We start from the raw sequence: 27,801 nt of genomic DNA, 5'->3' as shown, positions 1-27,801 counted from the left end.
ATTGAGTATAGAGCTAGTCGGGGGTTGAATCCGAGGATTGCAGTGGGTCCCCCTTCCTTTCTTTCTATTTATTGGTGTCGTGATCTTGTAGCGGTTGTACCCATAATTTGAGTTATCGTATTCATGGTATTTATGTATTTGAACCCTCGTAGTTGGTGTAAAAGTTGTAAATTGTGATTTGTAGGTCCGATTTTGTTTAAAAAGCAGGTGTCGGGTTTCCGAGTTAAAAGGGAATTTTTAAGCGATGGGTGTCAGCATTTACCCTCGATAGAAGGGTGGGTGTGACATCTTTTTGGTATCGGAGCGTGAGGTTGAGATATCCGGTTTAGTAGAGATCACGGGTTGTGATCCGAGCCTAAGTTTAGAAGTCATGTCTAGACTTAGAGGGGTTAGTAGTGATTAGAGCAGAAAGTTAAGGGCCCGATAGAAGTATTTAGAGTCTCGATCGGGTTAAAACCTAAGTTCGTATGTGGGATTGAGGGACCCGATAGTAGATTTTTGACATTTGAGACAAAGAGTTTGAGTAGTGTACTGTGATCAGGATTATGTGTTGAGATATTTGTCAAAATTGGTTTTATTCAAAATGAGTTAACTTAAGGATGCCAAAGAAAGGTGTTTGGATGCTCTTTATTGATTGATACATAGTGAATTGCGAGTGTGATTATTTACTATCGAGCGGTTGTAGCAAGAGAAAGCAGGGGTCTTGGAACAAGTAAGTGAAATTCAGTGATATCGGATGGATAAATGCTAAGAAATTTTCGAGGACTGAAATTTTAAGGGGAAGGATTGTAATACCTCGAGACACATGGATAATCATAGAAAATATACTCGGGAGTATTACTTATAGTGGTAGTAAGATTTTTCTACAGATTAATCTTGTTGAGAAACCCCAAGTGAAAAGAATAAGGACCTAAGTGTAAAAGTTTTTAAAAGATTTTGGGTTAAAGAATAAATGAAAAGGATGGACATGAAATGTTTATGGAAACCGAGGACTGAAAGGTAAGATGGAAGGGATCTTTTTGAAATGTTGTTTTATAATCCAGGGATCATTGGATAATTTGAAAGGACCTTTTTGAGAATACTATTTCATAATTCAAGGACCATTTGGGAGTTTTTCAGGGACTGTTTTTGTAAGAAATTATGTTTTTCAGGGACTAATAGTGAATTTCGGCTGAAGAGTTAATTGAGAAAAAAATCTGAGAACTTGTGTTGTTCATCTTCTTCTCCACCATTTTCTACTGATAGCCCGAGAGTTAAAAATGAAGAAATGGGAGAAATTAGAGGTTTTTAAGGAGAAAGATTTGGAGATCGTGGGAGGAGTTCATCGGGAGTGGGCTACTTGCTTGGTAAGGGTCTTCTTTGGTGTTGTTTTTTTGTTTAATGTTTGTGTATGTTTAGATGTATGTATTTTGGGTGATTTTTGGAGGAAATAATGAATTTGTTTTGAGGAAATTATGATGGAGTTGATGAAGTGTTGTTGTGAAAATTATTTTTGTGTTAAAAAAACCTTGTATTGGTGATGAAATTGCTTGGATTGGTGGAGAAGTTTCTTAGGATTCTTGTAGCATCAAAGCATGCACGAGATTAGGGTTTGGTTTAGTTAATTAAATTGATGATGATGATGATTAAGGTGTTAATGATGATGGTTAGATTGAATTGGTTGGGTTTAACCAAACTGAAATTGGTTGAGTTGAATTGGTTTTTGTTGAGTTGGGTTTGATCAAATCAAGTTGAGATGGTTTGGGTTTGGTTCAATTGATTTGGGTTAAGGATTTTTGGACTGAACCAAGTTGGTTCAATGGATTTTTGTATAAGAATTGAGTTGGTTCAAAGGCTGGTTCAGTGAAATTGAGTTTGGTTCAGTGAATTTGAGTTTGGTTCAATGGAATTGAGGTTGGTTCAGAATGAGTCTAGCCCAATTTGAGTTGGCTTAAGTGCAATTGGAGACCAGATTTGATTATCATGAGTCGGGGTTTGAGCCAGAGTTGGAGTGAGAGTGGGCCAGATAGAGTCTATTATTATTTTTTTGTATTTTATTTTTGAGTTTAAATGTAGTATTTATTTTTGTTATATTATTACATTGGGTGTTGTTCGGTCTTGGGAGGGAGTTCGAGTCTAGTGAGGAACCCAAGGACACCGAGTGAGTTAGTAGTGGCTATTATTTTAAATAAATAAATTATTATCATTATTTTGAAATAATTGTTTAATGGCTAGTATTTTTGGAAATAAATGTTTAAGTATTTCATTTTATCATGTTTAATTACAGTATAAGGTCGAAATATACTTATATTTATTTTTCCCTACGATGTGCCATGATAACCCGTATTGATACATCGGTTTGTATAATTATACGTATTTATAAATAGTAAAAATACATGTATATGTGATTTAATTATTCAATTCTTGTATTTATTTTTTGATGGGTATATATGCTTTGATTTGGAGTGATTTGCGAAACCAGTGAGCATATTAAAAAGATGTTTTATCGGCATTGTTAGTAGAATTGGTTTTCATTCATGGTATAGGAATGGTATCGTGGATCCGGGCTTTCTTGGCATTATCGTTGTTATACTTTTGGCGTTGGCTTTGTGGAAAAATAATGGTTATTTCCGTGATGTGAATGCTTGTCCGGATAAGGATCCCGTGATATGATTTATATCGATGGTATTATTCGTTTGTATTTACTTGATGGTTTTGATGGTGACGGGCTAAGGCCCGACCTCTGCGATGAGTGGGTCCCCACGGGCCGACCTTTAGAGGTGGCGTGGTGGACTGGGTATTGACTACGAGGGCCGGTTCGGTGGGAGTGTAGAGCCACGGTCGGATATTCATCGGAGTGGCCAAGGGGTCAGCGACCGGTGAACAGATGGGTCAGCGATGGGGACATGAGTTCCTTGGCGGCTCTGAACCTAGCCATGCGCACGGCGAAGGTTTAGAGAGTTTTTCTGAACCATGTTATCTTTGGGTGAGTGTTGGGTATTCTTTGTATTTTTGAATTTGAGATTTATGTTATTTTTTTGAATTGTGATGAGGCGGTCTCTCACAAAATTTGTGTTTTCTGAGAAAATCAAATTGATGTTGATTTATGTTGAATTTATGTTTCAAAAGTTCTTTAAAAATGTATTTTTGCTAGAATTACGGTATTTTTGGAAAAGTTGGAAAAATTATTTGAGAAGTTGGTATTTATATACTATATATATCTTTCGTATTTAAGTATTTGAAATTATTGAGCCACTACTGACCAACTGAATGTGCTTTGTAGGCTGCAGGGAGGCGGGACCCTAGATTGCACTGATTGAGTATAGAGCTAGTCGGGGTTGAATCCGGGATTGCAGATGGGTCCCCTTCCTTTCTTTCTATTTATTGGTGTCGTGATCTTAGTAGCGGTTGTACCCATAAATTTGAGTTATTAGTATTCATAGTATTTATGTATTTGAACACATAGTTGGTGTAAAGTTGTAAATTGTGATTTGTAGGGTCGATTTTGTTTAAAAAGCAGTGTCGGGTTTCCAGTTAAAAGGGAATTTTAACTGATGGGTGCCACATTTACCTCAGTAGAAGGGGTGGGTGTGACACTTGACCTCTATTAACTTAAAGTGATGCACTAACCAACTCCACCAAGTTTTATTAGTTGACCATCATTATAGATTTATATATATACCTATATAATTGTTAGACATCATTAATTGTAAAACACATTTATGTGTATTTTTGTGCTTATAAACATACATTTAACACAAGTAAACATGTGTTGGACTTAACAAATTCTTAATTGTTTTCATCGAAATATAAATTTATATAAATAATTAAAAGTGTGTTTTACTATTAAAAAAAGGGCGACGAGCATATGTTTTTTTATGGCATGTCAATGCGAGTGCAACATCACTCTTGAATTATTTTTCTTCAACTGAATATTAGAACCCTCACCACTCCAGTACATTAGAGCAAAGAGGCTTATTATTTTTCATCGACAAACATAAATAAGTATAAAAATAACTCTTTAGAATTCAAGACCAAAAAGTAAAAGCGTAGATAGATCTTAATAGATATATAGATAAATAAGTGTGTGACAACTCTAATAAAAAATTAAAGAACTAATATTTATCACATTAAAAATTGTACATACAGCTTTTAATTAGATAGATAAATGAATTTAATGAAATATTTTTGCTCAAAAATTATTTTTAAATTTTTTAAGTTGTCTTGACTTTATCTAATTCATAAGAATTTTATTTTTCAAAATTATTTACAAAACTTAATATAAAATATAATTTAATTTGTTTTAACAACCATGATAGAAAAACATTGTTGAAAGGATGGTTAGGAGGTGGGAAACTTTATGAAGTGGCCCAGGTTCAATTCCATTTCAATTATTTTTAATATTTTAATATAATAATTAATAAAATAAAAAAAACCGCCGGGCCTAGCGGGTTGGGCCCGAACCCGGCGGGTTTAAGGAACTACCGGGTCCGGGTCGGTTTCAGCCGACCCGTGACCCGCCGGGTCTGCCGGCCCGGCGGGTTAGTACTATTGCACGGGCCGGTTACGGGCCGGTCAAAGACCGATCCGGACCCACCGGGTCGGGCCCAGCGGGCCCGGTTAACCGGCCCGTGCCCATGTCTACTTTCAACATATAATTAACTATTTTTTATCTAAAAAATAACTTTTTTAATTATATTTATTATTTACCATCATCCATAAATGTCCGTAATAACCCATACAAAGAAGAGGAACATTGGGATATTATTTTCTATATTAGAATATTTTTTTTCTTGCTAACCAATAAAAATAAAAATGTTCAACTAAAAGAAATAACTCTTTATTTTAGTAGAATAAGAAAATAAGTTTTTTTTTCTATTAAGAAATATACTTATATCCAGAGGTGGAGCTGGGGGGAGAGAATAACCATGATTTCTTTTATACATATATATTTATACAAAAATTGATATATATAATCTGGAGAATTATATTTTAAAAAATTATTATTTTTTTTTTATGAATTGAGACAAACAATCTAACAAATATCCATTTAGAAAAAAATATATTTGTGAAAATTTATTGTTTGATTGTTTGATACAAATTATATATATATATATATTTATATATATATTTGCAAAAATCTATTTTTTAGCTACTTAGTTTTATATATATACTCTAAAAAATTATAATTTTAGGAAAAAAAATATTTACAAAATTTTATTATTTGGCTCTTAACATTATAAATTGAGTTTTATTGTAAAAAACAATTTTGCAAAAATCTATTATTTGATCTTTTGGGGTTTTCTAAATTAGAAAATTTAATATAAAAAAATATTTTAAAAAACATATTTATGAAAATCCATTGTTTGCTTCTTTTCACTTTTACTTGTCCCCATAAAATATTTTGACCCCTCCACTACTAATATCAATTTTGTGGTTATATTTGATGATGATAACAATAATAATAAGAATATTTAAACTTTATTTTGATTCTATCTTATTTTATAAAAAAATATATTAATAAAATCGTAATAGATAAATATATTTAAACCTTCAAGTGTTAGATCAGGAGTTATATATATATATATATGATTTCAATGTGACTAAGCCACATTATGGACATGCACAACAGAGGAAAATTGATTGTTGTTAGATTAGGAGTATATATATATATATGTATAATTTCAATCTGAATAAGCTACATTAGGGATGTGGACAACGATGAAAAGTTGATGTTCAAATCTATTTCTCCTATAAGAACTTGAACAATCGATATAAAAAAACTCAATACTAATAGAGTAAAAAATCGATAGCATGAGTCAAGCACCTTGTAAATGAAAAAAATATAGGAATCACTTCGATTTTTGCACAACTATAAAAATATTAATTATAAAATTTTAAATTAATAAAATAGAAATAAAAATGAAAGTGACATGATTGCGATCCCCTAAATCAATGGCAAAGAGTGATGGACTAACTAAGCAAATCACATGAAATGCGGAACTATGAAAAGAATGATGACATAAGACCAACATGTAAAAGTTTTTTTTCTCAAATGCATACAAGTCTTGTTTTTTATGAAAAGAAAATGCATTCAAGTCTTGTTCAAACCTCGTTTTTTTTAACAATATTAACTGTAAACAAGGAAGGAGGTGACAGAGTCATTTTCATGAACATGGCCATTAGATTTTGCTTTCATTTTTGGAAGATCTAATTTGGATTCTTTGGAGATCTAGTTCATTGTTTATACTGTTAAACATTAGATTTTTCTTTGTGTATAAGCACAACAAGTGAATAATTTTGTTTTTATGTTTATTTTTTTGAATTATTATAATTGTCACAGGCAAAACCCTCACTATGTAAGCCCATAAACATCCTAGTAGACAAGTAATGTGAAACTCAATCCATCTATGGTCCGTGATATTATTTTGGAGGGAAAACTATGATGATCTAAATCATTTCTCTAACCCCTACATCTAGTAATTTAGGATTATATAGGTCGGCTATAGTTTTTTTAATTATAATTATTATAATATTATCTAAAGTAATTAATTAACTTTTTTAATATGAGCGTGTTTAAAGAAGTTTTGAGTTTGTCTTTTTTATCGCCAAGTGCTTTGTACGCGTTTCTTTAACAAAGTAAAATAAAATAAAATTTATAATATGTTGAAGTCTTGCAAGATTAGATTATTTGATAAAATTTATTTTAAAAAAAGATAAATTTTAAAGATATTGAAAGTAAAGTCGAAGTACAAGAGATAATTTTCACTGTGAATGAAAACATAAATAAAACAAAACTAAAGAGCATAAAGAAAAAAAATATATATAAACCAAAAAAGATACAAAAGTATTGGAAAAAAATAACCGATATGCATAAAATTCATAATAAATTTTAAATTATACATAAATAAAGTGACAACATTAATGCGAAAACCAAGTTAAGCATATAATGGATTTATTTGTACGTAGTTGGCTGAACTACATCAAAGCTAGCTAAAATTTTAATTTTATATAAAATAATTCTATATACATAAAAAAAAACTAAAATTATATATATACACATTTATAAAGCATATATTAATATCCAAATCTCCTCAAAACATCAATATGTCAAAATTAAACTATTATTATGAGTTCAAAAATATTATTATTAAATAAGATGAGTTATTTGAGTCTAAATACTAAAATCTCATTCATTATGGTCTAAAATCTTGTTAGAATTCAGTCTTTTATTATATTTTTCTCGTATTTTTTTATCATAAGTTTTAGTCATTATTTTACTTCTAACAACTAAAATAAACCAAATAATAAGAATATAAATGATAAAAATATGTCAAAAATTGATTGATGTGAAAATTAAGAAATGGTCCATTAGCATGCATGATCATGTGGGTTGTTAGAATTAGTACACAAGAGCACCTTCAAGACAATTCCCCCACATGTTGAAAGCATGGGCATAACATGAAACAAATGGCCCACCCCCCCCCCCTTAAGCAAGAAAGGTTTATGTCATCTCCATGCCCCATGTGGGAAGGGCTCAATAAATACAAGAATTTAGGGCACCTACAAAATATATATTGTTATTTCAATAAAGATATCAATGTCTTAATTCTCTCTCTCTCTCTCTCTCTCTCTCTCTCTCACACACACACACACACACACTCTTTCTATCTCTCTCTTATGATTTGGTCAGAGATTGCAGCATGAAACATATATATATATATTCCTAGATTACTCTTTTTCTTGTTCTTGTTCTTGTTCTTCTTCATGTGCCATTGTTTATGGGGAAAGGGTGTGTGGGGTGTCCCTTCACTTTCTTGACCACATGACCTAACAGTTCTTTTGTCCATTACCTTCCAAATCTTGCAAAGAGACATTAATAGATTGTTATAGGTTTAAATTATAAATCTTTAATAATTCAGCTTCCTAAGATTTTTTTTTCCACTAAACATGAATAAAACACATGTGAGGGGATATACACACATATAAAATTTTAACTTCAAACACATCTATACCCTCATTTTATATGAGCTGAGATTTGAACAGATCTCATTGATAAGGATACGAGCACTTTACAAAAAAGGCCCGATACTAATATATTAAAAGATCATTAGCAACTAGAAAATTTGTGTAGTTTTCAAAACAAGAGTTGGTCCAAGTGATTAAAATTTAATTCATTGGTTTTGAATTTGAACATTGTGTATGAAAAAAAAACCTTTATAATGTAAGAATTTTGAGAATCATATAACTATAAAATATAAGATGAGATCTGACATGTAGGAACTAAAAATAAATTTATAAAAATAAAAAAATTATGTATAAGTTATTAAAAAGATATATGACCATAAAAATGTATATTTTCCTCTAAAGTGAAAGATCAAGGTCCCATGTTTAGCAATATATATATATATATATACTACTCTATTGAGAAAGAAATTTTCACACCTTGTATTCTAACTTTTTGCTTATGAATACATATCTCATTATCAAATATGTGATGGTGACATATATATAATAGTTTAAAAGTACTTATAAATATGTAATTATTCTAGTGAATTTAAAATATGCAATTATTAATTAATAGTACTTAAGAATTATCTCATGGTCCTCCTCAAAGTGTAAAAGTATTAAAATAGATATCTATTAGTGTTCCAAAAATACTTTTTCAGAGTTCTGAAAATCGGAAAAAAAAAAATACTATTGTAATAGAGATTGAAATTCTTTTGTGGATCTATAGTAAGCGAGAAAATCACCCATTTGATGGAGTATGCGAAGCAATAAGTTGCTTATTTTTTATTTATATGGTTATTAAGTTCAATCAAACCAGGTAAAATATTCAAAGTCAATATATGCATGTTTAATAATTGCATATGAGACAAATAAGGGTATGACTTCTCCTGTTCTCTCTATTAATTTTTAATTGTTTTTATGCATATCATATACATGAAGATCTATGGGCTAAGGTTTCATACGGAGAAGTAGAGAAAGAGCAATACTCGCTTCCAACTCAAGTGTTTCACAAATGCATGTTATTAATGGCAGATGCAATGTATATAGAAAAGAATGTGGGATGTGAGTGCATTAATGCAGGTCTCTGAAGTCACTGAAAGGTCTTATTTTACATCTTCATGAGGATGGGGCTCTGCTTTGATTTGTGTGAATTTTTAATTTATTAGGTGCCGTGTTTTGTTGCTTTGTTTCAACCATGAATGGACCCAAGAAAGAGATGTGTTCAAGAATCAAGATGTGTGTGTGTTTTTGGAATTTATTGTGGTTAAAGTCTAAAATAAGATATTGGTAGCTCCATAAAAAAAAATTTTAGTTATTAGGGAAATATTATTATTATTATTATTATTATTATTATTATTATTATTATTATTATTATTATTATTATTATTATCATCTTTGAAATATTTGAGCCTTGCTTGGTCATAAAATAAACTCACCACATGGGTAATTAAATGAGAAAAACAAACCACACACTTATCCATAATAACACATGTTATTAGGGAAAAGTCAAAATTAATAATAATAATTTAATCATATACATTATTTAATAAAAAACTAATTGAGATTTTTTTTCCTTTCCAATATTAACACATGATTTGTAACTATACCTAGATTTATTCTAAAATAAGTTTCACTAATTATATTTCAAAAAAATCATATATTTGGGCTCCGAAACATAATCATATATTCATCTGTCTCTTTCAAAGTCAGTTGACCCATAAGTTTCTCAAGTCAAGAGCCACAAACTTTAAACTAATTCAAGCAATATACTGTAAGTCCTATAAAAAAAGATTTTTTGAAGTATAAAAATAGACTTTTTTGAAGTATTTTCTTTCTTCTTGTTATATTGTGATAACCAGCTAAGTGACATCTGAACTTTGGTAAATTGATTGGAATTCAAGCCCTCTCAAGTCTCTTATATCATGTGAAACCCTAGAAAAAATAAAATAAAATAAAATAAAAGTTATGGAAACCACTCAAACACGACCAAACCCTAATGGGTCCCAAACCCTAACTGGGTCCCAAGCCCTAATTTTTAAGTTGATACTTGATACTAAACATAACAAGCAAACACACACACTCCAATCTACTACCTCCATCACACCTATATATATAACTCTCCCTTCATTCCAAGAAGTTACTTAATTAGTTCATTCATCATCATCATCATCATCATCTTCTTCTTCTTCATACAAACATCAATGGCTAGACCACAACAAAGATTTCGAGGAGTTCGACAACGGCATTGGGGCTCTTGGGTCTCAGAAATCCGCCATCCTCTCTTGTAACCTCTATATATTCAGGATCTTGTATCATACTTTTGTTATACTCATCTCTAGCATTTATAAACTAATCATGTATTATTTTTACTTGATATATATTTTATAGGAAGACAAGGATATGGTTAGGAACTTTTGAGACTGCGGAGGACGCGGCGAGAGCCTACGATGAAGCCGCGAGACTTATGTGTGGCCCTAAAGCAAGAACCAACTTCACTTACAACCCTAATTCTCCTTCTTCATCACCTACCAAATTCTTATCTGCAACTCTCACTGCTAAGCTTCATAGATGTCACTTGCAGTCTCTTCAAATAGCTCAAACAAGTTCAAAGGAATTGCCGGGCAAGAGTGCAGTGCCTCCGGTGAGAAATATCGGCGAAAAGAGTGTATCGGTGATCGATAACACGGTGAGGAAGGAGATTGAAGATGATAAGGAGATTGAGTTCATGAGTTGTTTGGAAGATCATCACATTGATCAAATGATTGAAGAGTTGTTGGACTCTGGTTTTTCTATGGAGTTTTGCTCTAATACTTCTCCGTGACCAAATTAAGTTTTCATTGATGATGATCATGGAGGTTAATTTCTTCTTTTTTACATTTATTTTTTTCTTTTTTCTTTTTGGTTGAGTAGTTAGGATAAGAGTTGATGTATAGTAAATTAGTGATTATCTATAGTTGTGAAATTGTGTGACTTTTGTTCTAGTTTAAATTTTAAATAAATCTTTACTGAAGGATTTGATGCTTTTTCTTGTTTTGTGAGAAACAAACTTTTAACTTTTGTTTGTTTTCTTATGTGATGGATTGAAAGATTTCTCTCTTTTCTTTTTTAAGGTGATGGAAAAGATGGATTTGAATTAGAATAAAGCTTCAAGTTTTGGATTGTTCCTTCACTTTGACTTTTTAATTTTTTAATTTTTATTATTTTTTTTTATAATGTCGACAAATCACCGCACTCATACACATAGAACATTCTCAACCATATCATGAAATGGAGTCAAGTTTTTAATTTTTTGTATTGGAGATAATGACACTATTATTTCGGCTATTGCGCCTTGGTATTTTAACTTGTTATATATAAGCATGTTAGTATTTATAATTTTAATGTAATTTAGATTATAAATAAATAAACAAATGAATGAATGGAAATATGATATATTAAGATGAATTTTTAGGAGTAAAAAGTCCAAGAAATGGATAGTAGGAGTGGATGGTCTAAAAAAGAAGGGGGTTGGTGCTTGGTGGTATGTTGGTATCTTTGAAGGAATGAATCATGGCATGTGGACTCACATGCCTCACAACAGCACCAATCTTGGCAGAGTTTGAACCTTTTGATGATGAGCCACCCCCACTTTGTGTCAACTTCTTACTGACCTCTTCCATTTATTTATTTATTTATTTTTTTTAAAAAAATAAATTTAAAATGAAAAATATGAAAGTATGGCACTCCTGTAAATTAAAAATATGGAAAATAAAATAAAATGTAAGAGTGTGACTTCTTAAATAAAAAATTAAAAATTAAAAAAAACCTTGGGACTTATTAAATAAAAGCAAAAAAGAAAGAAATTTAATGTGGGACTCCTTAAATATAGAATAAAGAAAAAAATTGAAGCACTCCTAAAAATAAACAAATTAAATTAAATTAAAATATGAAACTAACTCCTTAAAAAAAAAGAAGTTAAAAAAATGTGGAACTTCTTAAAAAAAAAGATTCCTTAAAGAAAAAAAAAATATATGTAGGACTACTTAAATAAATAAATAAAATGAAAATTATGAAAGTGTAGGGCTCTTTTAATTGGGTTTTGACCCTTTCATAAAGGCTCAAACTTTTGACTCTACCCTACAACAACTGATCTAGTTTGACATTTGAAAAAGATTTTACACTTTTCCTTTTTAATCAATTTGATAAATCTCACTTGTAGCAGGTCTACTCTTTATTTTACTTATATAGGATTCTTTCTTTGATTATATAGGATTAAAAATGAGTAAATTACTTATTCCCTAATAAATAAATAAATAAATAATTTTTTCTTTAATATAATATGTATATCCCTGAGTTGTCTCAAATATTTTTTAATGTGAATAATTTTAATAAATATGGAAATTATGCTTGTACCTTTATTTCATATATTTATATTAATATATTATTTGAGGGTTGCATTAAGGTAAGTATATATATTTTTTTAATTAAACCAAGAATGGATATTTTGTTCACACCAACAAAACTGTGGGCAAGGAAAAGTAAAACCATGGGATGTTCTTGAAGTGTGGGGCAGCTACAATAATAGGGTACAGTATAGGCATGCAGAGTTAGGAAGGTTGAAACCTATAAAACAAAAGGGCATTTACATAAACAAGAATGTGATTTATTAAAACTATAAAATATAATTGACTATAAATATTAAAATAAAAATAAAACAATTATGTTTAAGTAAATAATATGTATAAATATTTGATAAATGTATATAAGCCACAACCTCTCAATAACCTTGATCTTTGATTTGGAGGATAAAATTATCACTCTTTTATTATGAGGTGGTCCTTTTAAATATTTTAATCCACATTAATTGATGATGTATTTTTTTAATTATCAAATCATCTTTTATTTTATCATATTACTCAATATTTTTAAATTATATTTTGCAATCAAACTAACATTTCATAGGTTATCGTAAATTAAAATTATTAAAGATAAATGAGGTAAAAAGTAGTTGTGTTTTTATAGATTTTTATAGATATCAAACCCTTAGATATGATTTATGAAAATTGCAAATATAATAGCTATAATTACTAACACAATTTTTTAGTAATTAAATACTTCTGTAATATTGGTGAATTATAATTTTTTTTTTTATGCTGAAATCAAATTCAAGTTAAGTTGGTATTGTTAACAAAATTTATAGAGTATTATAAAAATAGATAATATGTGGAAGGAAGGATATATATTTTCACATAAAGCAATTTGATAAATAGAATGTCAAATGTCTAATCTCATCTTCATCTTGAAAAAAATACACTAATCTTAACCCTTGTACTTCCAATCTAATGGCAGAGTATTTGTAGGAATGATAGGTCAAGGATTTGGTTTATATATAATCTTTTTTATGAGTTAACATATTTTGATGATAGATTATAGAGCATGATTTAAATCTAAATCTATTTATAAATCAACACATAAATTATAAAATATTTATAAAAAGAAATATATAAGTCTTTTATTTGAAAAAAATAATGTTAATTGCAAAAATCTAGGAATATGGTCCAAAAGGAGCCAAAAGAGCTAACCATGAACTAATTAAATAAGGTAATCAATTTTTTTTTTTTTTTTGGGAATAAAAAATGGGCGATGAAAACATAGGAGGGCTTTTGATGATGATGAAGAGAAGCCTTTGGCCTGTGACAGGGCTGCAAAAACACCAGGGAGGAGACAAATGCCTGCATTCACTGTTCTCTTGCACACAAGTCCTACATTTTAGGTCATTTGTTTAATTTAGGGACTCTTTTTCTGGTACCAATTTGTGATGTTCCCTCTTGTTGAGGGTTTGACACTGTCAGACCAATTTCACACAATTTTTTATTATATATTATTTGTTATTCTTTATTTAATTCTGCATTTGTTTACTTTAAAAACGTGAGTGCAAACGCCTCCAGCATTAAGTTTAAGCTCCTGTTTAGAGATCTAAATTTAGTGTGGGCAATTATATGAATAGCTAATTAAGAAAGGATTCTGATTAACACTCATATGGGATTAGAGGTTAATCATCAAATAAATTGAGTTAATCTATTTTAGAGATCTCTAGCTCCAAGTATAATAAAATACTCGATAATCGATCGTCATATGAGTGGCCAAATGGCCCAATTTAAGTCACAATAGGCTTACAGTTGTAAATAACTATCAGTTTGTAAGAAAGATGCCCTGACCCAACCAACGCTTCAAATATCGAACCTAGCAAGCTCGCTAACTTCCCATACGGATTAGCAGTGGGCATCCCAACCATCGCTGTCGTGTAAACTAGGTAAAGTATGCAATCCCCCAACCATCCTAGGGTCCTCGTAGCCCATCTTGGACGCCTAATGCTTTGTAGTTTAATCTACCTCATAACAACCTCACCATCACTTCCCCTCTACTTGTGCCTATTGTCATTACCGCAGCCTCTCCAACCAAGACTCTGTCATTCGTGATGCGATTCCTCCAAACACCAAAATATCATTATCAAAGATCAGTCTTTTCTGGCTGGTAGGCCAACTTTGTACTCGTACAACTTGTGGGAAAGGAAAAATCGACTCTTCTAATATTAAATCTCTTGAGACAAATATCTCCTTTGTTTCTAGATCATGAACACGCCATCTTTTTTTCCCATAAGGATAGCTAAGGAAAATACACATCCTTTCTCTTGGGCCAAATTTATTTTTCTCACAAGGATTGTTTCGGATATAACACAAACATTTAAAAACTCGCTTGTAATTATAAGTTGACTTCTTTCCATATAACATCTCGTGCAATGAATTTCCACCAAATCTTGAGGTAGGCATTTTATTAATAAGATGCAATGTTATCAACATACACTCGCCCCAAAACTCATTGGGTCAGCCAGTTTGCAAATGAAGAGAGCCCTCTCCACATCAAGAATATGTCTATCAGTCTATGTTTTCATTCAATTATTCCATTTTGTTGCGATGTGTTGCTACGATTGGTCTAATAAACCATTCGTTCCTTCTATAAAACCCCATTATCTATTTCAACTTGAATTCTTGTCCATTATCACTCCGCACACACTTTTTAATATATTTCTCATATTGGCGTTTAGCCATCATGCAAAAAGCAATAATTAGTTGACTTACCTCACTATTTTCACTCATCAAATAGACCCATACAGCCAGGATGTAGTCATCTACAATAGTTAGAAAATGGATCCCAAATATCACAATGAACAAGATTGAAGGCATTCATGGCAACATTATGGCAACATTATCACTATTATTAAAACTCAATTGCGTCTGTTTTGCACGATAACAAATATCACAAATTTATTTAGAAGAGACATCAACACTAACTAGAAATTTAACATGCTTCCTAAAGGGATGCCCTAATCGCCAATGCCAAAGCTCATAAAGCTCCTTCAAAGATACCTTCAATGCTGCATGTGGCATTACATATTTGAGATAATAGACCTCCTCCATGAAGCTCACCAGCTCCATTCTAGCTCTTGAAGTTAGGTTGTGAATCAAACACAAATTATCTTAAATGTCACACAATAATCAAAATCATGAATTATTTGACAAACAAAAATTAGACTGCAAGTCAACTAAGGCACATTAAAGACATTTTGAAAAATAGAACTTTTTCCCAAGACCATCTTCCACTTTTGGTAACCCGGCCAGCACTGGTGTATAATCACCCACATTCAACTTGATTTCTAGTGAAATTGTCAAGTGGTTAGATGTACCATTATCTAAAATCCAAGTATAATGAATTTTCTTACTAGAGAGTCAATCACTACTACCTTTAGATGGCTTGAGCAAAATCTGAAGCCATTGAAAGTGCTCGGTAATGATTATGACCGGCCGAGTGCAGTCTTGCCTCATCCTTCCTCCGCCACCTAGGTATGTGCTACTCAAGCCACAGCCAAAAACTACATCGCACTTACTCCACAACCTCACATGTGACCTTGGATTTGTTGGCGATTAACCCACCATGAAGGGAAGCCGATAATCTTGTTATACCCACAAATTTAACTGGGCCGAGTGTAGTGGAGGCCAATGATTCTCACTCTTGCATTGATCTTTGCTCGTTCTTTACCTTTTGATTATGAACCACAAAAGCCACATCCACCTTCTTAACTTTTCCCCTTGACACTTATCAGTGCTTTTTCTTCTTTAACAACAATTGCATATATTTGATTCAAATATGAAAGTGGTTCCATCTCGTGTATTTATGATCAAATTGTTCTAAAGACAGAATCTTTCAATCTCATAAGAAACTAGTAGATCTTCTCTTCTTCACTTTCCTTTAAGAAGGCTTGTGTGTTTCCACAAGTACATGACGGGACTTTCGAACAACTTTGGAGCTTATCCCACATACCCTTCAGTTTGGTATAGGATAATGTTACCATCATACCTTTCGGTTTCAATGAACCAATCTCAGTTTTGAGCTATTAACTTCTTGGTGTATTACTTATACCAAATCATTCCTTCAGATCATCCCAGATATACTTCGGCACCTCCATGTAAGTGATGCTTGGTTGTTATGCCTTATCAATGGACTTGAAGATCCACGAAATCAATATGCCATTACAAGCCTCCCAAAGATTGGCCTCTTGTAAGCTTTCCTCGGTCATGGCAGGCATCCATCCATGAAACCGAGTTTGTTCTTCACCCTCAATGCATTCGCATGACCTTCTCCCACTTGTCACAGCTTTGTTCTACCAATAAACACAAGATAATTACAATATCGAGATTGGCCAACTGATGAAGGAAAAACAACGATGAAGAATCCATAGATTTGGTTGCGGGGTTAGTGGCCTTGCTCCACTCATTATTCTCTATCATTCTTCCAACAAGAGAAGGTTTATAACAATGTTGAAGACCAATCAACCTACTTCGATACCATGTAAAAAAGTGTTGAGAAGAAAACTGTCACTTGGGAATTCTGATTTCTCCTAAGAGATTGGCACTCTTTTGTTTCTCCTCTATGATTGAAAAAATTGAGAAGTCAATTTCCTTTTGGAAGAAATCTAGAATTTCTCCAGCAGGGAAAACAATTCTTATTAACTCCTCTATTATGACTGCCCCTTTGTACTATCTCTCGGTTTATCTTGTCCCCACTTTTGTTCTTGATCGGATAACCAAAGCTGCCATGGCTCTCCTTTAGTCAAAGGATAGCAATAGAAAGGGCATCAACTCAGTTAGTTGGAATGAAATAATACTTAATCGATCTAAGGGGGGTTTGTTAATTCGGAACCTTAGTATATCAAAAATATCTCTTATGGCAAAAAATGTGTTTAGCATGCTTAACAAAAACAATGTTAGGTGGGTTTCTATCATGGAGAACTTATGGTGAGTTTGATATTTGGAAAGGTAATATCCCTACGAAATGCTCCTGGTTTTAAAGAGGAATGTGCCGTAATGCTATGATTATCAGACCTTTCCTCTGGATGAACTCCTTTAATCCTGGTATGACTTATTTTCTTAATAATCCATGGTATTTTGAGATTCCAATTGCTTTTAAATCTACATACTTAAACATGGATGTTGATTATGATAATTTTCAAATCTCTGAGTTACTTGCAGACATTTCATTGGAACATTACTCATCTGAAACTTATCTTTGGCATGTTTCTTACCGATAATATTCTTTGCCAAAGTAAAATTAACCTTGATCAGGGCAATCATTGGGTCTGGTTCCCCAAAGCTAAGGGGATTAAATTATCCTCAATGATATACTCTTTCTTAATCATAATAAGGTTAATGAGAAATATTGGGATGGCTGGAGTAATTTATGGCATCTCAAAGTTGCCCCTCGTGTTAAACGTTTCATGTGGTTACTGTTTCATAATGTTATTAAAACAAATGAGTATCTTTATCGCATGAACTTGGGGCCCCAAACATTGTGTACATATTGCAATTTGAATGTTGAGACTGCGGAGCATTTATTCTTCACTTTTATAAGTCTCAAGAGATTTGGAATTTAATATGCTCTTATGTTGGAAATCCTATTAACCTTTTTGATGGGGTTTCTTTGGAGATTTGGTTGAACCAAGAGTCGACTGGTAATGTTTGTTTTATCCAATCTGTGATAGCATCAACTGTGTGGTTTATTTGGAAAGCTAGATGCAATAAAATTTTCAAAAATAAATAACTGGACTGTCGTAAGGTTTCAAACAGGGCCATTGGGTATGTCAGTGATTATTTCTTTGCCCTCCTCCTCATATGGGGAAAAACTTTATACTGAACAATTTTACATTTGCTGATAGCCCAATTATGCTCATTGCTGTTGTCTTTAATGCAGACCTTTCTACCGCGGGCTAGGATTTATAGTATCTGATTTTAAATCTAATCTGTTTTGTTATGGCTGCTGTAGATGTCCTGCGAACTCTATTGTTGATGCAGCAACCAAATCTCTCTATTTTGCTTTACAAGATAGGATCAATTGGGGAATGAACATCAAAACTATTCTATCTCCATGTGTAGATCTAGTCAAGGCTGTGCAGCAAGGAATTTGTTTGGAAGCCTGGAGACCAAATCTGCAGATAGAAACCATCAAAGAGCTCATGGCAGAGATGGGCAATTCTAAGCTGCATATTATCCCTTTGAGCTGGAATCAGGCCACATTATCTCTAGCAACTCATGGACTTAATCATCATGAACTTTCACTGTTTCACCATGGTAAGGAGCTTCCCAAATGGTTGATGAAGAACTTTAGAGGCAATGGTTTTTTATGTTAATTATTCTATAGTTGTATCTGTTTCTTTGTGTTATGTTTTTTTGTTTATTTTTCTTTTGTTTTGTGTTTTGTCTGTATCCTAAACTCTTGTATTCTGTTTTTTAATATTAATAAAATAGCTCTGTGAGCTCTTTCCTTAAAAAAAAACTATATTTTCACTCTAATGACACTTGAAACAATGATACATTTACATCAGGAACTAAACCTAACTCACCAAAAATATCACCTGATTAGAAGTATTTATATACTTGTACTACTTAAAATAAGATACACATCAATTTTTTGGTCAATCATATTCCCGAATAATTAATCAAAATAGCCTTGAAACTAGTGCACCATGATTTTCATTGTTTTAAAAGGAAACAATGTCTAACATTATTATTCATTTGAATTTTTTTTTGGAATTAATGCTTATTAAAATTTAATATATTCTTATAATTTTAAAAATATTTTTTTATTAAAAATATGGACAAAACACAAGTAGAATATGAACCCTCAACTTTAGAATTGGGATGATGATGCAAAAAAAAAAATTCTAATAATTAAATTATTTATAAAATAGATGTTTAAAATTTTAAGGCACATGCCATACACGTGCCTACTTCTAGTAAGTATAAATAAACTTACTTTCCCATCAACCAAGTTTTTTTATTTTAATTTATATTTTTGAAGCATATGAGCGTCATATTGACGTTAAACAATCAATGGAATCAAACATGCAAATAGGTGTGAAAAACATACTATTATAAAATCATTTCCTAAGTTTACGTGACCATCAAATATTCTCTCAACTCCAAAATCATCAACCTAAAGATTACGAGAGCATCTTTAGACCACCTAAAAAGCAAAAGCAATAGTATTTTAAGGCTTTTATTTGTGTGCGTAGATATATACTTTTAATAAATTTTAGAATTTTATATATAACTAGCTCAAAATTATATAACTCTGATTGATTTTAATAACCAAAACTAAAATCAAATTGATTTATTTCCATGAGCTTGAATTTAACAAAACTTACCTTAAAATTAAGCGAATTTACAATATAAATTTTGTTCCATACAATAAACTATATAGATGGTAAATTATATCTTATATAATAACTAATATAGATTAATATTATCTTATATATTATTATTATTAGCAAACAATAAATAATATTATATATATATATAGCTATTGAGTAAAACTTAGTCAAGACTCAATTTGAAGGTTTGAAAAGTAATTAAAAAAAACTGAGCTTAAGTTTTTTTTTAAAATAAAATAGATAAATCATTGATTTATTAAAAACACATTAGCAAAACCAAACAAGAAAAAAAAACAGAAAATAAAATAAAAACATAGCAAACCAAACAAGAGCTAAAAGCAACCATTAGGGGTGAAGCTTCACCTTACAAAAAAACAACGAAAAAACAAGAGAAAAGGCACAACTGAGGAAGCGAAGTATACCACTGCAAACACATAACTGAGCTTAGCTCATGAATACTTGATAAAAAGGTAGTACGAAAGCAAAATAAATAAATAAATACATGTATATTTATGTTTTTTTTGCTATATTTTAAAATGCCAATTCCATTTTTTTAATTATAAAATATTTTTATTAGAAAAAAAAAAAAATAGAATCACAACATATATTGTCTAACTTTTAAATTAAATTTATTTTTAGAACTATACGAAGAATAACAATATCAATATACATTCATGTATGTTAAAAAACCACCAACCTTTGCAAGGATTTTTTTTTAAAAAAAATTATTTTAAATTAATGATTTTTTTAAGCTATTTAAAATTTTATTTTAAAAAAAATGCTAACGGCTAACTTGATTCTTTTATAACCAACGACTTCAGGATGAAGAACACATGTGTCAAAAGATTAACTCTGCATCTACGCACACCTTTTATGTTTATTTTGTTCACATTTCGTCAAACAAAATTTTTTTTAATAATTTTTAGTTATTGAAATTAGTCCTATTTGCTAATGCATTTTAATGAATCTTTTAAAGAAAAATTTATTATTATTATTTAATATAAAAAATTAGGTTTTTTTTACTAATAGGCACAAGCCCCCTATGTTAGGGATTGTCGAAGAGTGTACTGCCCATGTTTATATTTAAAAAAATTAGTTGATGTATTTATTATCTAATCTTTAAATTTTTATAATTTTTTAAATAATTTTTGTATTAATATATAAAAAAATAAAAATAAAAAATAAAAATAAAAATAAAAAATAAAAAAGCCCGGCCCATAGGGCAAGGAAGGAAGCCATTGTTGAAGAGAAGCATCGAAGCGTGGAAAGCTCTCGTTTTTCTCTGAAACTATAAATAGGGTTCCGAGAGGGAGCACTCCTCCAGCTCCACCTTCCACCACCTCCGCACTGTTCCTGTCTTCGTTCTTCAACGATGAGACGCTCTTCCAGGAAGTCCGGCTCCGCTGCCATCCCCGTTACCTCCTCCTCCGGTGTCTCAGATCTGTTCCGCTGCGGTGAGCCTGAATCTTTCTCAATCTCTGCGTTGTCTTTGTTCTTCTGTGGATTCGTGTTCTTTTGTGTCCTTTTGTTGTTGATTTCTCTGTTTGTGGAACCATGGGAGATCTTGATGGCTGATGGGTCTTTTCTGGATGGATTTGATTTGTCCTTGGATTGGTAGGGTTTCTATGAGCTTTAGGATTGATAAGAATGGAATGTTGATGATCTGGGTATGCATTTGCACATTGCACTGTTTTGATGGGAATTGTTTTGGGAATCTTGGTGGTGATGATGTAGAATTTGAAAATGGGGGCTTGTGGACCCTTTGAACTAGTGGTCTGTGAAATTCTTGAGTTTTCAATTTCATATATGAGAGAGATTTTCAGTCCTTTTTGTAAAGTTGGAAGCTTTATTAATTTGTCAAAAAGGAAGAAATAAAGAAAAAGTGGGAAACTTTTAGTACAATAGAACGAGGAGGTTTTCCGACCTATGTTTGATTACTTAGCCCCTATAACAGATCACCTCCTGAATTGAGCATTCTTTGTGAAGACCTTGAGTGCTGTGATGCTTTGATAGCATGGTGAGATCTAATGCATATAGTGGAATGCGGACTCTTGGTGGTGGTTTTTCTTCATTCTGTGGCTTATTTTACTTATTTTATGCACACATTCTTTGAGTGATTTTGGCAATACTTCTTTCTGTAGATTTTCAAGTGAAGGTAATGGTTATGACTTAGGAAAAGGATTTCTTAAGTATTGCTTAACATGTGAGATTTGGGTTTCTTGACATGTTGATACAGTCGCACACACCATTGATGGTCTTCTCTGGGCATTGTTTTACCCTCTTCTCTGTGGAGTTCTTCAGCACTACACTCTTACAAGGGCTGAACAATTAAATTGTCTAAATAGAAGATTATTTTATTCTTATCAGTTTTCAAAGATTTTCCAGCTGTGTTTAGCTATTTAGAGAAGTTAGTTGAACAGAGGATATTCATAATTGTTAGTAAACTTACGCTGCGCATCTCCTGTTGATTTATTTCTCATTTTGTTCGTACTTGACTTATGAATATCATGATATAGTTAGAAACTTAGAATGATAATCTTGTCTAGAACCTTCATCTATAGCCTCCGAGTTGATTTTCATTTTTTCCTTCTTAACTTGACAGTTTCTATTGTTGGTACTGGAAAGTATGCTAGAGCTTTTATTGTCAGCCATAGGCAACAGATTGTGATGCTTCCTGTGGATAAAGGAAAAAGGAATTGATTTATTATTCTCTTCAACTCTCTCTTCTCTTGAGCACACTTTTTTGTTTGAGTTCTTGATTTTTGTATCTTAACTTTAGTTGTCAATCATTTTGTGGTGGGTGTTTAAAATGGAGATTCCATGCAAGTTCTTTATTCTTGAGAATCAAGTCTATCATGCTCAGAAAAATGACATAAAGGTTAAAGTTACTGTATATCATGATGACCTTCATACAGTATTTTTATAACAAATGCTATGAAGCAAAATAGAGGTTCCTGTCTGCTAATAAAAGAAAGGGAACCATAGTGTCACAAAAAGATGTTAAAATATGGGACCATTTTTGGGAATCATTGCAATGAAAACTTTAAAAGTTTACACCAAAGACATCATCGAAGTGTTTAATGTAAGCCAACATTTTGTTAATGCTCTTCGTGCAGGGCGACTATTTATCTTCCAATTTGACTGGCGGTAGATACACATAAGCTAATTTCCCTTTTGGGCGTGTCATGTTTGGAGTTAAATGAATCTCAATCCATTTACAAATTTTGCGGAGGTCAACTGTGGTTCATAAGCTAATTTTTCGATCTATTTTTTTTATCTACTCTCTTTTTATTTCTAAATCTGCAATATATTTGTTTTTCTCCATAAAGTTGCTTCTTTGAAGAATATTAACATAAACTTCTATAGTATTAAAATATGGCTTTTTGGAACAATGCATCTCACCTCATCTTATTCAAACTAAGCAGAATAATTTTGACTTATGTCTCATATCTGTGCAGAATCTCACCTTTGAAACTATGTTTAATACTGCTGTTGAGTGCCATTTGATATACTAATTAGTTGGCTTTTTCAAACTATCTTTGGCTGTTAACTTAAGTTGAATGTATGATTAGTTTATGTAACATTTGATTGCGCTTATTATCTCCGATTTTAAATAATTCTATTCGTTAGTCAGTTTACATAGTGTGGCTGGTGGAAACACTTATCTAATATTTTCATTCAAGTTCTGTAGGCGAAAGGTGATTACATTGAGTTTAACTATATTTGTAAATATCTTCGACTAAAATATGCTTAATTGTTTTTGTGAAGGAATGAGTCTATTTGGGATCTTGATGTTATTTGTCTTTTCATTTCTTCTTGGGGATCAGGTTATGCTGTTAACTTGTGCTGCAGTTGTTTTTGGTTATTATCTTTTGGCCATGGAGTTGTTGTTTGCATCTGATATATATAATCATATGATTATTGTACTGCTATTAATGTTAGATTCGACAAGTTGTGTTACTCGAGGTTACTAATTGTTGTACCATTAGATATAAATTGCTGAACTCCAGTGAATCAATTGGAGAAAGTTAATGTAAAAAATGTAGCTTGTGAGAGAATCTCTGTTGACACTCATTATCTGTCAAAATGACTGATGATGACATTGTCTTTTTTGTTTTTTTGTTGGTATGTGAAATATATAATGTGCTGTATACATTTTATGTCTTATCCCGGCTATTACCTATCGGTATAGATCTTAATACAGCTTCTGTAATTTATAGTATATAATCTTGATAATATTATTGTTGGAGTCTTCTTGTCATTTGGCTGTTGAGCATTATTTCACCTTTTCCTGTTCAGCCACAAGTAAAGCTGTTTCAAAGGAAATGGAGCGCATTGATCAGCTATTTCATGCATATATGGATAAGTCACTTGGCATGGTTGGGTAAGTGTTTTGTGCACACTTTGTTTTTCTTCCTTTTACAAACTATCTATTGAGAAGTTGTATTTGCAAATGACAGAATGTGTTTAATAGATGCTGTTATGATTTGAAATAATTTGGGAAACAGTATGTTTTTGTTGACATTAGCATATATCCAGTGCTAAAGCTCTTTTGGAATTTTAACATATATGTCTTGCTCTTTTCTTTTGTTAGTGAAATACATCTCATGATAAATATTTCCTCAGCAGTATTTGCGAAGAGAATTTCATTAGACAGTGGTCATACTATTTGAATATGTTTATCAAATAGAGCTTTTAGATATGAGACTTGCCAGATGGAGAGACCATAGAAAGCACAACAGTTCCTTCCGAGCTCCCTTTAGAAAATAAGCATTTTACAACGGGTGTTGCTTCTCTTTCTTGTAAGAAACCTTGCCTAAGCAGGCTTGATGGCATATTACTCTAACATTAGTTAAAAAGGGGCCTTTTTGTTCGCTTTCTGGCTTTGAATGTGAAGGCGTTGATCCTTATATCAAAAAAGATTGCTCACCAATGCTGAACTTCTATACTGTCAAGAAGAGCAGGAAGAATCACTAATTGATGATTCATCCAAAGCAGGAATGGACCCAGTGATGATGAATCTAGTGGCTTGTTGGTTCTCTATTCATGGAATATTTGTACTGGAAAAGTAAGATGTTATTTCTTCAATGAGTGCTGAAGGGAAAGAACCTCATAGTCAACCTTGGCGTATCACAATTTCAATTTCCTGCCATGTTGTTTGAATTTTGATGGAATTAGTTATGTTGTTAGCTTGATATTGGTGTGTAAATTTCTATCATTCCTTTGGAGAGTTTGTAGGTCATAATAGGTAGAGAGCATCATTGTATATATGAGGCTTTGTCATTAATGTCTTTTTTACTTGCTTATCAACCACTTGGTGCTCATATCTGTTAAAACGTGGAAATGAGGTGGGTTTGGGCTAATTTGCCACAATAATGTTGAATTTACAACTTTAGTTGTTTGGATGCTTGGATAACTTGTTGTCAACTCTCTACTCTATGCAAACTAGCCTATTTAGTTAATTTTATTTGATTATTTTCAGGTGTAGTTAATTATTTTGTGCCCTAGATGGGAGTTGTCATATTGTCTGAAGTTGTAGGATACAACCGAACGATATGATTGAAAGACTTTCATGGGAATTTAAATATTTTTTCTAATCTAAACCATTAACTCCAGGGTGCCTAGCAGTTTGAGATATTTTATGGGATGGGAAAAGGAGGCTGGCGACCGCAAAAGAAAGTTTTGATTCTATATTCTCAATGCCACTGGTTCTTTTGCCTGTGGGTTTTCAGGCACGAGATTCTGGTTCATGCTAAATTTCAATTTTGCGTTAGTTCTATTGTTGTGCTTGCACCACCTCTTTCTATTTTCTTCTTTGTATCAATTTCAGCCTATCTTTTCCGATTACAATTTATTATATTTTTTTTATCAGTCATTACATCCGATGTGTAATTAGTAAAAGAAGTGGTTGTTTAGGATATTCCTCATGGGCTTTTACATTATTGCTGTGTGAGTTGATTGAGTCTGATCATTTGTAGATTTCTATATTGGGATGTGTCAGAGTTCCCTATCTGATTCTCTTTCTTTTGATGTATGTTATCTTTATAATTTGCCGCCGGATGGTTTGCTCACGTTGCATTTCCTGTTCAACAGTCCGGAGGGGATCGAGTCTTTCTGCTTAGATGTAGGAATCGATCATACTGATGTCAGGATACTTATGCTTGCTTGGTAATTTTTAATAAGCCTTCTTCTTTTCTACAGTGATTATTTCCAACAAGTTTTTGCTGTTTTGCTCACTTTGCCTGACTTTCTTTCTGTTAACTATTTTTTTCAGGAAAATGCAAGCTGAAAAACAAGGATATTTCACACTGGTATGTTCATCATTGTCGAAGCTCACATTGGATATTTAGATTTCAGCATTAACATTCGTTTCCCTTCAGTTACTTGTTAATTTGAAAATGTCAAAATCCCATGTTGTCACTTATGCTCTTCTTCTTTGCAATAGGATGAATGGCGAAGGGGCTTGTCAGCACTTCATGCTGATACTATCCTCAAGATAAGGAAGAGACTGCAGGAGTTGGAGAAGGAGGTTGGTGGATGCTTATTTCCTTAAACATAATCAATTCCCAATTGATTTTTGAAAATAAACCCCCTTTTTGCTGCCATGAAGTATCTACAAGTGCTGATATTATTATCCAACCTTATAGGTCATGAGGCCAACAAACTTCTTGGATTTCTATGTATATGCGTTCTGTTATTCCCTGGCAGGTACATTATACAGTAACCGTATCCTGTTCTGGATGCATCAGTCTCTGTTGACTATTTTTATGCATCTGACCTTTGCATTTTGATTTATTTACATCTTCATAAGAAGAAAAGCAGAAGAACATTGATATCGAGAGTGCCTGTGAACTGCTCACTGTTGTTTTGGGCTTTCGGTTTCCTCTTCAAGTTGGCAAATTTATTGAGTATCTCAAGGTAGGAATGCCCTTAGGTTATGCTTTTATTATCTATGTGTTTTACCAAACCTACCGAGTTGTGGCAGAGCCAAAATGATTACAAGGTTATCAACTTGGACCAATGGACGAGCTTCCTTAGATTTTGCAATGAGGTGATTTTTATTCACATGTGTTCGTATATTCTAACAAAAGTTCATTCATGGTATATTTATCAAGATCGGTGCTTACTATCTGTCTTTTTACCTTCCACAGATAAACTTCCCGTCGTTGGACAATTATGATGCCGAACTTGCTTGGCCTTTGATTTTGGACAATTTTGTCGAATGGATGCGAGAAAAACTCTAGTTTCGCCATTTTCTAAGGGTCTAGTTTCTCCGATCTATCAGGGTATCCAGTTCATCTCCCTTGACTATGTTCTTACGCGGTCGTACTTTCTTTTATGTCCCTATATCTCTAAACCCGATTTCACCTGCGTGCAGGACTTCACCTTGATCTTGCCGAGATTGCAAAAGCTTTATGTTCAAATAGTTTTTTATCCCTTTTTTTTTTAAACCCCATGCTATTTAAAAAAAAAAGGGTTGAGAGTTGTGTTTCTTGGTTTAGGTGCTTCGAACTCGATCATGTTAGGATTTTACATAACAAGACTTCGACAAGCATGGTTGCCTGGTATAATCTCTTCACCTGTTTAAGCATCCATGCAATATTGACCTCTCATGCAGATTATTTCAGTTTTGAGTATGGAATAAAAATTGTCTGTTTTTTTTTATCTTTGTTTTTTTAACTGCAAGGAAGTCATTGGTTATTGAACAATTTGTCACATGTAATATGGCACAACTCTCTGAAACTTGTGTGTTCTGTAAAGTGCTTGAACATTGTTCTTAGTTATTTTTGTATTTTGTTCTCAATGAGATCTTTTACATAGTTTATATATTTGAGAGCTGTTTCATTCTGGCTTTTATGCACAAGCAGTCAAGCACCAACAGTGTTTGCTTAGTGGGTAAATTTTTTAACAGGGCATCATACTATAGTTGGTTTTTATTTTGAAGTGCAAACTTTAATTTGAATCAAAATAATTATTCAATTTCAATTTTGTTTCACCGAATGTTCACATAAGAGATTTTAGTCTATTTTTTATTATGTATATGTTTGAAATTCTCTGTTATCATATTA

General features: G+C 32.0%; 2 protein-coding genes across 8 annotated transcripts; both read left to right on the top strand.

The window, feature by feature from the left end:
• The first annotated feature begins 10,105 nt into the window (after positions 1-10,105).
• Positions 10,106-11,010, top strand: LOC120256013 (ethylene-responsive transcription factor ERF003). The gene is made up of 2 exons (XM_039263790.1): positions 10,106-10,273; positions 10,378-11,010. The coding sequence occupies exons 1-2, from the start codon at positions 10,191-10,193 to the stop codon at positions 10,808-10,810; spliced, it is 516 nt and encodes a 171-aa protein (XP_039119724.1). The 5' UTR covers positions 10,106-10,190; the 3' UTR covers positions 10,811-11,010.
• A 9,985-nt stretch (positions 11,011-20,995) lies between these two features.
• On the top strand, positions 20,996-27,561 carry LOC120252600 (DCN1-like protein 4). Of its 7 annotated transcripts, none has more exons than XM_039260787.1 (10): positions 20,996-21,186; positions 24,032-24,116; positions 25,826-25,900; positions 26,007-26,043; positions 26,178-26,261; positions 26,380-26,440; positions 26,547-26,650; positions 26,718-26,783; positions 26,884-27,018; positions 27,111-27,561. In XM_039260787.1, the coding sequence occupies exons 1-9, from the start codon at positions 21,105-21,107 to the stop codon at positions 26,974-26,976; spliced, it is 687 nt and encodes a 228-aa protein (XP_039116721.1). In that variant the 5' UTR covers positions 20,996-21,104; the 3' UTR covers positions 26,977-27,018; positions 27,111-27,561. The 7 variants fall into 7 exon arrangements, with proteins under 7 accessions (XP_039116721.1, XP_039116719.1, XP_039116723.1 ...); XM_039260785.1 differs by having other exon boundaries at positions 20,999-21,186; positions 26,544-26,650; XM_039260789.1 differs by lacking the exon at positions 20,996-21,186 and adding an exon at positions 25,349-25,464 and having other exon boundaries at positions 21,570-24,116; positions 26,544-26,650.
• Positions 27,562-27,801: the final 240 nt, after the last annotated feature.

Source organism: Dioscorea cayenensis, chromosome 3 (genome assembly GCF_009730915.1).
Source record: "Dioscorea cayenensis subsp. rotundata cultivar TDr96_F1 chromosome 3, TDr96_F1_v2_PseudoChromosome.rev07_lg8_w22 25.fasta, whole genome shotgun sequence".
Taxonomy (NCBI): Eukaryota; Viridiplantae; Streptophyta; class Magnoliopsida; order Dioscoreales; family Dioscoreaceae; genus Dioscorea; species Dioscorea cayenensis.
This window is presented reverse-complemented; position numbering and strand designations above follow the sequence as displayed.